The sequence below is a fragment of the Carlito syrichta genome, unplaced genomic scaffold, assembly GCF_000164805.1.
Source record: "Carlito syrichta isolate Samal-C Ts95f unplaced genomic scaffold, Tarsius_syrichta-2.0.1 Scaffold316346, whole genome shotgun sequence".
Lineage (NCBI taxonomy): Eukaryota > Metazoa > Chordata > Mammalia > Primates > Tarsiidae > Carlito > Carlito syrichta.
In genome coordinates this window covers 2,325,422-2,337,790 of record NW_007260442.1, presented here as the reverse complement: position 1 = coordinate 2,337,790, position 12,369 = coordinate 2,325,422, and the positions used below count along the sequence as shown (strand labels likewise).

Sequence of the window (12,369 nt, the reverse complement as noted above, 5' to 3'; positions counted from 1 at the left end):
GCCACGTCAAACCATTTTTATAACTAAAAAATCATCAACAGAAATGAAATCAATCAGCCGGGCACGGTGGCTCATGCCTATAATCCCAGCACTTTGAGAGGCAGAGGCAAGAGGATTGCCTGAGTCCAGGGGTTCAAGATCAGCCTGGGCCACTTGGCGAGACCTCATCTCTACAATAAAATTAAAAAATTAGCTGGGTGTGGAGGCACAGGCCTGTGATTTTAGCTCCTTGGAAGGCTGAGGCAGAAGGACAGCCTGAGCCCAGAGGGTTGAGGTTGTGGTGGCTGTGGGCACGCCACTGCACTCTAGCCTGGTTTGACAATAATAGAAGTGTATTCCTAGATTCATTTTATCAGATATAATGACTCAAAAAAAAAAAAGTAAAATCGATCCTGGAGACAGGCATAAGAATATATTCCAGTATTTCAGATAAGCACGTCAGAAGTCACTGAATACTAAAGAAAAACAATTTTATATATAATATGTATCTCAGGTATATATACCAGGAAGTCTTGAAGATGATAGGAAATGCTGTGCCAGAAAAACTTTCCCCCAAACAGAAACAGGTTCCAAGTTCTACTAACCAGTGATTAAAATATGCTTTTCTTTCCCCCTGAGTTGGAGTGTCACTCTGTCGCCCAGGCTGGAGGGCAGTGGCACACTCATGGTTACCCCAGTGTCCACCTACTGGGTTCTGGCAATCCTTCCGTCTCAGCCTTCCAAGCAGCCAGAACTACAGGCACATGCTACCACGCCCAGCTAATTTTTGATTCACTGTAGAGTCGAGGTCTCGCCAAGTTGCCCGGACTGGTCTTGAACCTGTGGGCTCAGGCAATCCACTCACCCCAGCCTCCCAAAGTGCTGGCGTTACAGGCTGAGCCACCAAGCCTAGCCAAAATATGCTTCCCCCAGCAACCATCAGTGAGCCCTGAGGACTTCCTTCCTAAAGCAGCGAAGCAACCAGTGTAGTGGACAAAATCCCCCAACAACCTGGTGCCCCTTTCAAACATCACTTAGAAAGACTAGTCACCTTAGACTTACAAAGAAGCGCAGCATAAGAATTCTCAATTCTCCTTTAAACTCCCAGACTTTTCCTGCTTGCCTTACCTGTCTTTAACAAAACATAGTTTCTCCTTCCACAATTACGAAAAAACATTTAATGCAAATGGCTCAAAAAGAGCCGCAAACTCTCAATGAATTTCATCCATTGTAAATAAATTTGAAAACACTTAGGAAACCAACACATTCTATATAAGTAACTTGTTATTAAACAATAACTGAGACAAGACTCTTTTTTGTTTTGCAACAGAGGGCTATAAGCAAGGGGTAAGCAGAAAATTAGTAATTTTATGTTTGAAACACATATTTTACAAAATTACCTCTACACCAGTACCTCATTTAATTCTCCACAAGCGCTAGGTGCAGTGGCTCACGCCTGTAATCCCAACACTTTGAGTGAGAGGATTGCTGGAGTAGAAGGGTTCAAGACCAGCCTGGGTAACTTGGCGAGACCTCATCTCTACAATAAATCAAAAAAATTAGCTGGGTGTGGTGGCACACACCTTTAGTCCCACCAGCTACTTGGAAGGCTGAGGCAGAAGGATTGCCTGAGCCCAATAAGTGAAGGCTGTGGTAGCCGTAAGCATGCCATTGCACTTTAACCTGGACAACTCAAAAACAACAACAACAGTAAAAAACTCCACAAGCTGGAGTCTTCACTTTTAAGCTATGTTATCAGGTGTACATAAAATGTGTTTCTATTAGTGAAGCTGAAATTTAAGACATATCAGTGAAATACTACCCTTGAACTACACAATATACAGTCTTATTTCACATGGCTTTTTTTTGATGTACCACTCCTAGTCTCACATTAAAATCCAATCTCTCAACCAGACATCCTCCTGGAATGTTATTTTACTTGTAGATATAGGAGACGAAAGAGGCTTTGAATGTTGTATTTTCAAAAGTTACCAAGAGTATCCAGAAACAAAATAAGAATTTTGTTTTTTAGTATGATCCAAGTTTGTATTATTTCTTGAGAGTCCATAGAAAATAAGTTTTATGTGCAATTAGTGCTTAGAAAGGAACTCCAGTGGTATAATGTATTGAAATCACATCATAATGTATAGGATCCAATACTGTGCTAATATAATTGTCCATCAAAACACATGAGCTATAAAGTAGCTTCCTAGCTAACTCTAGGGAGGCCTGCATGGTTAGTATTTGAACAACAGATTACTAATGTTATGTCCTAGATTTCCTCAATTTTTAATTACATAAAACAGCATGGGTTCACAAAAACTAACTTAACTTGATGCTACAGTTGCACTGTTTTCAACCACTGTATTTACTTCCACCAAAGTATTTGATTCATCATATGTCTGTATCTATAATAACTTTAAAGCTGTAAATGTAGGTAAATGGTAAAATAAAAAATCTCAAGTATAAACATGAAATCACTTAAAATAGAAAAGATACTAAAAACAACCTGAAATTAAGAGATTCTGAGATTACCCACGTAAGGTGTTTAATAGACAGTTGAAGTTTAAAGGGGTAGGAATAAATTCCAGAGTTTCTGGTATATGGATAGACTGCAGGTTAATGAGACTGCAGGCATACATAAAATTGCCCCCCAAAAGTTTATGTAGTAAAAAGAAGGTCCAATACTGAATCCTGAGTATACTGAACTCCAACATTTAATGCTGGGTAGTTGATGAGGAGAAGAGGATGGAGTGTGATAGAAGCCAGTGGGAGGGGTTTTCAAGAATACAACTGAAAAATCATCTAATGAGGCCTGGAAAACACCTACTAGATGTACCAACATGGAGGTCATTGACAAAGAGTTATTTCTAATATCATTTGCTATCTGTTATGGCACATTCTCCCCTTACAACAATTTTCTGAAAGGGTTTTTCCCTGTCTTTTCTCCAGTAATCTTCCTTATGAATTTAAAGATAACCCTGCAAAGTTCCAAAAGCAAAATTCTGCTAGTATTTTGAATGGAAATTTTATTAAGTCTATTAATTTGCTATAGTACAGATATTTTAACAATAGTCTTCTCTTTTATAAACCTAGTATATTTCGCAATATATACAGATTTTCAAAATCGCAATTATCTAATTAATTAATCGCAATTATCTAATTTTAGTAAATGCACAAAATGAATTCACAAAATAAGTTATCACATAGCTGTCATTAACATACCACAAACACCTCTGAAATCAAAGGCTATGCCAGACATGAAACTGAATTTTCCCACAATGTACTTAATTACTTTATAAAAGCTTACTATCTTCAACCACAACCATCAAATCCATTGACAGCAAAAAAACCCTGCAGACTTTAAAACGTCAAGTTAGGGACTGACAGCAAAGAGACATGAGGGAATTTTGAGTGTTGATGAAACAGTGATTGCAGTGGTATGATTCAATGTCTGTATGCATTTGTCAAAACTCGCAAACATGTACACTAAAAGGATTGATTTTATTGTAGGTTATACTTTAATTTTAAAGTTGAAAAAAATACTGTAAGAAGTACTTAAGATTCTAATTTTAAGTACAGGCTTATTTTTATAGCAAGGCAAATGCACCTACACTTATACCTTTTCTGCAAGCAATAAATAACAAAAAGTCATCATTTTACAGAAACATTAAAATACACACCCAGTGTGCACCAGGAAATACATACAAGAGTATTCATGTCAGCACTGCTGTAGTAACAGTAAAAAACTGGCAAATACCCAAGTGCCAGTCAAAAAGAAAGGGGATAAAGCTGGAGTCTATTCATATAATGGAAAACTAAAAGCAATAAAATAAATCAACTATATGTACACACATTAATATGGGTGAATCTCAAAAAGAAAAGCATACGAAGTACGATACCATTTATATTAAGTTCAGAATAAGTAACATTACACAGGTACGGATGGGACAGCAAGTGGACATAATTTGGAGGGTCATATGGGGCTTCAAAAATATTGGTAATAACTGGTTTTTTAAGCTGGATGGTATTTTATTATTATACAAGTATCTGCTTTATACTTTGTAAATTGCATATATAAAATATTTTAATTTTTAAAATGAATAAAGTATGCAAAATTTTAAAGAAACACCAAAATTTTTTACAACTAACAAAGACATCTTGACTAGGAGGAATATAGTATAAAACAAGCAAATAAAACAGAAGCAAAATGCAAACATTTTTAATAAAGATAGTGACAAAAATAATAAATAATGAAGATGACAGACAGAAAAGATTTCAAAACAGGATGAGCTTTTTGTTCAAAAAGAATGGTGATCAGAAACAAGAGTAAGAATCCAGGAAAATATAAACACTTTCTTTCTACTCTATGGCCACCTTACTTTTCAGCCACACACCCAACTCCAAACTTAGTATAGGGAGAAAAAAGTAATAATTTCTTTATTCCTAGAGAGGGCTTGGCATGGAAAGTGATGTCCTCAGAAAATTAGAGTTTTATCTAAGATAAGATAAGGAAGCAAAGAGGGTGCTTTAAGAAAAAAATGGTGTTTGTAGAGCTAACCCTGAATTGTACCCCACATCTTTATAATAAATTAATTAATCAATATAAAAAAAGAAAAAAATGGAAGAAGTAGGTAAATCTGTTTAACATGGATGATTTCAAAAGAAAGGAAAAGCAGAAAGAGTTGGGAGAGATGGTACTTGGGGGAACCAAAGAATTAAAAAAAAAAAAAGTGAATAACTTTATGAGGCTATGAGATGGCTGAGTAGGTGTTGATTTTCATGTAGTAACTAGGCTTTTAAGGATGAGAAGCATAACTGAAACTAACAAATTATCCCCAATTTTGGCATTATAACTCGTTGAAGATATCAATATTTCAAAGGAGTTGTGAGAAGGACCTGCTTTGTTTCAGGCAGAACAGTGGTAGGACAGCAGTAACTGGGCAAAGAAAACCTCTAGCCTACCTGCAAAGTTCACTGAGGGCTTTGTTCTAAAGTTAGAGGAAAGTAGAACTTAAGCTAAATTGGAACTATAAACAAATATTTAATAATATCTTTTATCTTTCCCCAACAATTAAACGCAATTGGTTCTGACTTTACTGTTTCATTTTCCTAACATGGATTTAAATCTACTGCATTTGGCAGCTACTCTCTGAATACAAGCCATTGTTGGGTCATTGTCTGACTCAAAGGGAATATGGAGAAAGTGTCAAAAACACCATTTACTGTTGGTAACAGTAAGGTTACTGAGCCCATTTCATGTATATATGTTTAGACAATACATAGCTAAAGTTATTTTTGAGCCTTTGCTTTTCAATAATCAAATATGTGACTGGGCATCTCAATGAGCTTTTCTGAACTTGTTTCCACATCTAAGAAACCATCCATAACTAGTTTATTGTTAGGGTTAAAAACAAAGGAGTGACTATATGCAAAACAGAGAACCTGGCACAAACTCCAACAAGGAATACCAGACTGAAGTTCCCTACATTACCTACACATCTATCCCCAGAAATTTCACATCTACACCTTAATGTGTATGTCAAGAGCATTTCCCTGTCAGAACTAGTTCCAGGTCCAATCTGCCACTCACACAAAAAGAAAACAAATTGGCTCCAGCCTTGATGATCAACAACTATTGTACTACCTCAGGTTTACACATGTTGGCCCACAACAGTATCATCCAGAAGCAATTCTGTAACTTGATTTTTGTGGTAACAGCAGTACTGATTTCCATTATTAAAACATGCTTCTCTAGGAATATGATTAAAAGTTTAACAGCCAATGATTTATGTGGGCAGATCCCAGTAATCTTAAGAACCTAATGAGTTTTAATCCATTTATACCTTACTTCTTTATTTTCATTTTACATTCTTTAAATTTTTTAATTCATTTTTACCCACAGGTATCAAAAGTCACAGAAGGCAAGTAACCATGTTTTCTCTCAGAAATATACATTACTATCAAACTCTGGATACCAAGCAAGTTAGTGATAGCTTTAAAAAATATATTATGTGCTTCCATTTTTCCTTCCCTAAACAACTTCGCATATTCTAAAGTACCTTCTACTTTCCTATAGGACTTGACCTATTAGGACAAGTGATTAAGACCAAAAGACCAAAACACAAGAATATTAAGTAGTGAAATAATTAGCAGTAGCTTAGTAGCTATCAAGAAGATAAACATTCGCCAGAAAAGCTGGCTGAAAAGTTATATATTAAAGAAGTCCTTTAAGAAGAATACTTAGTCCCACATACAACAGAAAATAAGAAGAAGATATTTGCAATTTTTGTTTTAAGCCTTCCTAGAAACAGCCTGGAATGTATCTGTGACTTTCAGCCCTATGTAGGGAAAGGGTAAACATATAAGAACCTGGAAGAAAGCTTTGAAGTGAGCATCCTCTTGAACTGTAGTGTTCTGATCACTTGGGAGGAGAGGGAACAGGCTCTGAAGTCTCACCCTTTCACAAATCACCTTGTTAGGATGGCCAGGTAGAGGTGTTGAATTGGCCCCGGGAGATATCTGGGAAAAAGAGGGAGAAGAAAAGGATAGTTCATGGCTAGCCGCACCAACGTGAAGGATAGTCTGGATTTTCTAAGGTATTTGATGATTTTGTTAGCAGAGACTGAAAAGAAATTAAAAATTAATTTTCAACATCAAAACAGCAAAGGGTGCCTCTGGCAATGGATCTCTCACAAAAACTTTTGAGAAAAACAGCATCGCTCAAGAACATTAAGTCCTTCCTGTTTCCCAAATACCTATTGATATATTTTCTGTTGGTGCTAATTCTGAAATCCTAAAGGGCAGACCTTCATGTTAAGAAAACCTGAGGTAGAAGCATATGTCTGAAGTACAGAAAGATAAGTGTTTGCCTGGACTAAGATTAATATTTCTTCTAATTCCATATTTTAAGTTAAGCTTCTAAATTCTCATGCAAAGATGAGAGATTTGACAATATTTGTGGCTAATTTTCTCTATCATATATGACTGTACAGCATATAATGTATAATGATCACATGTTTGTGGAGATCTCAGGTCTATTCAACACAAACCTAGAGACCTTAATAAGGAATAAAGGACAAGATCATAAGCCCAAAAGTAAATGACTGCATGTTTTAAATGCTTGACATGACTGTGGGTTAATATCCTTAAATCGTGCATAAATATACTTAAACTGCAGCATTTTAAAAATCATGAATATCACCTGATCCACTGTGTTGTGACAGTGAATTTTCCTTGGGGGTTAAGGCTTGTGGTCCTTGTCGCTACATTAGGAAACACGTTTGGCAGGGTGCGGTGGCTCACACCTGTAATTCCAACAATTTGGGAGGCTGCGATGAGAGGACTGCCTGAGTCCAGGGGTTGGAGACCAGCCTGGGCACCTGGGGAGTTCTCATCTCTATAATTTAAAGGAAAAAAAAGGATCAGGTGTGGTGGCTCATGACTGTAATCCCAGTACTTTGGGAGGCCAAGGTGAGAGGACTGCTTGAGCCCAGGGGTTCCGAGACCAGCCTGGGCAACTTGGTAAGATGCCATCTCTACAATAAATCAAAAAAAAATTAGCTGGGCGTTGTGATGCATGTCTGTAGTTCCAGCTACTTGGAAGGCTGAAATGGAAGGATCACCTGAGCCCTGCAGGTTGAGGCTGCGGTGGTTGTAAGCATGCCACTGCACTACAGCCTGGGTGACAAAGTGAGACTCAGATTCAAACAAACAAACAAAAAATTTAGCTGGGCATGAGTTTCAGCTACTTGGAAGGTCAAGGCAGAAGGATCACTTGAGCCCAGAAGGTAAAGGTTGCAGTGGCCATGATTGTATCATTGCACTCCAGCCTGGATGACAGAGAGAAACTCTGACTCAAGCAGCAGAAACAACAACAAAAAAGTGCTTTAACGTAGTCTTTTTAGAATTTTCACTGCCTCATTCATTCACTCAATCTCACAAGTAAGTGTCTATTCAGCAAAAGGCCTAAACCATAAAGTGATTTGAGTATACCCTTGAAAAACACATAAGCTTCGTATCATGTTCAGCATGTGACTGACATCTAGAAGAGAGCATGGCACATAGCAGGCACTCAACCATTAAAAGAATAATCTTCCAAACTGTAATCAAATGATGTAACAGCTTGACTTCTGGTTTGTGTAGCAGGTTTCTTAGGAATCAAGTTAATAACAAGAAAGGCTAAAAGCTTTGATCAAGGAAGAGATCTTATTAGCTCACTTGCAAGTCACCACTCAGCAAAGCCAGTGTTTGCCCAATAAGTCCATCTCATCCTACAGAGGTAGGATAAATCACTGAGACACTGATGAGTACTGTACTCCCTGGTTGGGATTTTTCTTCCCATTCTGAGAATGAACCTAGACCTTAACGGTGTCTTGTCTTTGAAGAGAATTGTATCACTGGGTCCAAAACAAATATTTTTTGGCATTTGTATTCTGGGAACGGTTTCACTGAAAGGATTTAGCTACTGTGGAGTATGAAAGAGGATCTTGGAAGCAGGAATGTGACTGTGTCCCTTGGAGTCGTGCAAAAGGTAGGTCTTTTGGATGAGATCAGGAATCTTTTGGGAATGACGGAAATGTTCTAAAATTGTATTGTGATGATGGCTGCACAACTGTAAATTTAACAACAACAAAAATCCAATTGAATTAAATGTATTATATGGTGTGTAAATTTTAACTCTGAAGTTCCTTAAAAAAAAAAAAAAGCAAATAAATACAAAAAGCTTTGATCAACTTTGTGTATGCTTTTGATCAAAAACATATCAAGAGCCTGATCCTGGAAAGCTGAGATTCAAACACTGGATAGGGGAGTCCCTTGGAGATGCATTACCCTGAGATCCAAGACAAAATGTCTAAGTTATTTCTCTCTACACTTCAACAATTCACATACACAAGTGACTCACAAAAAAACTGAAAGAAGGTAATGAAAGAGATAAAATCATTCTATCACCTTTACGCAACGGTCACAATTTACTCCTCTAATTAAAACATAAATCTGAAAAGCTAATAAGCAGTATTAGAAGAAAACCACTCAAGAACTGGTGTCATCTGAGGGGTGGGGAGTGGCGGCACAGTTTCTTTACTGCCCAGTACTGGGACAATCATTTTTTTTAAACAAACCATTACTCCCATTCTTGAGTTAAGGCAAACAACAAACTGGACTCATGTCTTTCTGGGAGCAAGGCAGATCCAGGGTCTGTGAAAATAGCCTGAAGTTCCCCTACTTTCTTTCCCTAGTCCACAGTCCCACAGTATGATGAGAAAGAAAGGAGAAGAGAGACACATGCAACTAAGGAACTCCTATATCCATTACATGTATTGAGAAGGTGAAAATAAAAGGTTAGGGAAAGATAAGTAACGCAATTTTGTATTTTTATTTCCTTTTCTTCCAAAATCCAAATTTGCCTGCATAAATACTTCCACTCCCCCCTCAAAGACGAATGTCTAAAAATAATTTTACTTAGGCTAGTAATCGCTAAGAATTACACGGATTTGGAAAATATCTAGACCACAACCAGTCCAAATCAATACAAAAGTTATACAAATGAGGGAGACCCCAAAAAGCCCAGAATTTATTCATAAAAACTGTGTATTTACTCTTATATACTTAAACGTCAGTCATCTTCAAAGTACTCTCCGTTTGATGCAATACATCTATCAAGATGCTCTTTCCACTGCTCAAAAGTTTTTGAACTTGTCAATTTTGATGCCTTTTAGTGCTTCTGCCATTTTTGGTTTACCAGCAAAACGTTTCCCTTTAAGGACATTTTCCATGGGGGGGGAGTCACTCAGGCATGATGGAGTGAATAGAGAGGATGGGACATGGAGGACGCACCATTTTTGGTCAAAAACTGCTGAACACTCAGTGCAATGTGGGCAGGTAAATCATCCATTATGAAATGAGCAAACACACTGAAAGAATCTCCAAAAAAATTCACTGAAGTCAAACACAGTCTCTCACAACAACACTAGCTAGTATGCTGATGCCAATGGGTTCCTAGACCACTTACCTAGCTGGGGAAGCCAGTACTACAGGGATCTACATACCAAAAAATAATTCTGGTCTTTTTTTGGGTCACCTCTTGTATTCATATACACATGCCATATACATATACATATACATTCACACACATATTATTACTTATTTGAAACTGTGGGTTTCACAATAGTTGAGAAAATGAAGCATGACTGAGATCTTTATGATTCTGTTAAATAACAATCACAATTTAAATGTAATTATCTGCCATGTACTGGATGCTGTGAATACAAAATAGGAACAAAAACCAGTCCTTCCCTTAAAGAAATTCGGTCCAGGAGAGACAATTAACAGGAACTAAATGAGGACAATAGGGCCCCATAACATATAAAGGTGAGAAGGTAAGGAGATCAAAACAGAAAAAAAGGAAAAGATTGTAAAGAGACAGGCTTCATGTAGTCCCAGCACTCAGGAGGCTGAGGGGGGAGGATCACTTGGGCTCACAAGTGTAAATCCAGCCTGTCCAAAGCAACACTCTCCCCCATTTAATTTTTAATTAAAGAATTAAATGGAAAATACGTAACAGTTGGGAAAAGTTATAAGACTGTGTACATGACCCCTCTTCATCTGTCTAATCCAAATTTCTCTCATTAATTTACTATATAGAGTTCAAGTATTCACTTTATCTCTTCTAGATAAACTATGTCTCATATTACTTATTTAACATTTGCTGATGAATGAACTAGACAAGAACTCTATGGTCCAAATGTGTGCTTACAATCTGTTCACTCTCCAAAGAAAAAGCAAGCTGTAAGTTAACCAGACTACACTAGAAGCAAAAACTGTTGTCTGATACACGTGCTTATAACAGGAAAACCAGAAAATTAGCAAGCAGACCCAGACATTATGCAACAACCAAGACTAATCATGAACTACCTTTCCAGCAAGATCAATTACAAAATGGTAGAGGCCTAAATCAAACTATAGGTAATACACAAAGATGGACTAAACTAGAAGAGATATATAATCTTGACCAATAATCTTTCCATATTTATCAAGTACTAATAATTACAGTAACTCGTAAGAATTTCTCACCCATACTTTCCACTCACAGCCCTAGAAGAACTATGAAATGAGCACAAATAGCTTAGGGATGTAGCACTATTTAACTAAAAGCCTCATCCAATGCTGTTGGCAGAGACACAATAGAGCTACATTCTACATCATAAGGCTAACAGACTAGATTATGTGACTAACAGACTAGTTATGTGACTATGCCTCCGGTTTACTCTTTGTCAAAAATCAGGTTGCTTTCCTGGAGAATTCTTAATACTTACCCAGATTAATATTTGTCAATTTAGCTATAAAAACGAGAGGGGAATACAAATTCTAACAAGCACGGAAACTAAATCCTAGAATCACAGAAGACAGCAGAGTTATGGAAGGACCACAGAGATCATTTAAGTCCAACTCTTTCATATTGTACAGATGCGAGTCTGAGGCCCACATACATGGTCACTCTGTGGCAGAACTTAGCAGATATAAGATTAGTGTGTTTTCAAAAATATATATATTTATCAGTATATTTATAAATCAGCAAAAAATGAAGAAAGGGGTCTCTGAAATGGTACAATTTCCAGGTAACAGTCCGGTTAGAAATTTCATCTTTTTATTCCAGTGTGTCCCAGCTTCCTGCACCTGATCAGACACGTAAACGTATTTGGTTTTGTTATGATTTCTACAAAAGTTCTATTAGACGGTGTTCCCCGAAAAAAGTAACAATTTTTACTTATTCCAACTGTACCGATAAACCTGTGTAAATAGACTTTTTAAAGTCTAGATAACAGGTTTGCTTGCAATTGAAAAGAATTTCTAAAAAACGTTGCAAGAACAACAGAACTCTCAATCAACACCAAGTAGGATCCGGCAGGCTTGCAATTCTAAGGTAACCTCTGTGTGTGATCGCCGAATACATCTAAATTTTCATACTGTTGAGTCCACTGCTTTAAAAAAAATCCGGGATTTATATGATGCTAGCAATAATTACATATAAATATTCGCTTCTATTTATGGTAGAAGATCTAGCACACCTTTTACTGAGTAACAGCATACATCATTTTCGCAACACAAAGAAAAGGACTGTCCCTTACAAGCCATACACTCGGAAACAAAAACTTTACTCCTTGGCCCACAATAACCTGAAAAACTCCGATTTCAAAAACCAACCTCTCTCATTCTTCAGCCCTTAAAAGAGGAACTTCCACTCCCTGAGAACAAAACGCAGCCTGTCCAGAAGCCCACGGAGGACGGAGGTCGGAGGACGCGAGAGAACCCTTCCCACCGGGTTCCGCGTTCTCCTGAGTGACATCATTTGACCTGCGCCTCGGCGAGAGGGAGGGAGCGAGGCCATCG

General features: G+C 37.3%; 1 protein-coding gene across 3 annotated transcripts in view; it reads right to left on the bottom strand.

The window, feature by feature from the left end:
• RNF38 (ring finger protein 38) overlaps positions 1 to 12,222 on the bottom strand; it is a 64,093-nt gene extending 51,871 nt beyond the window's left edge. Inside the window, exons 1-2 of one of the 3 annotated variants that reach the window (XM_021707045.1) lie at positions 12,184 to 12,222; positions 6,439 to 6,501 (exon numbers count right to left, since the gene is read on the bottom strand). In XM_021707045.1, the coding sequence (XP_021562720.1) occupies positions 6,439 to 6,501; positions 12,184 to 12,192 (72 nt within the window). In that variant the 5' untranslated portion in view covers positions 12,193 to 12,222. Of the gene's footprint in view, positions 1 to 6,351; positions 6,508 to 12,183 lie in introns of those variants that run through there. The other 2 variants (XM_008074171.2, XM_021707048.1) reach the window with 2 other exon arrangements.
• Between the last annotated feature and the right edge of the window lie 147 nt (positions 12,223 to 12,369).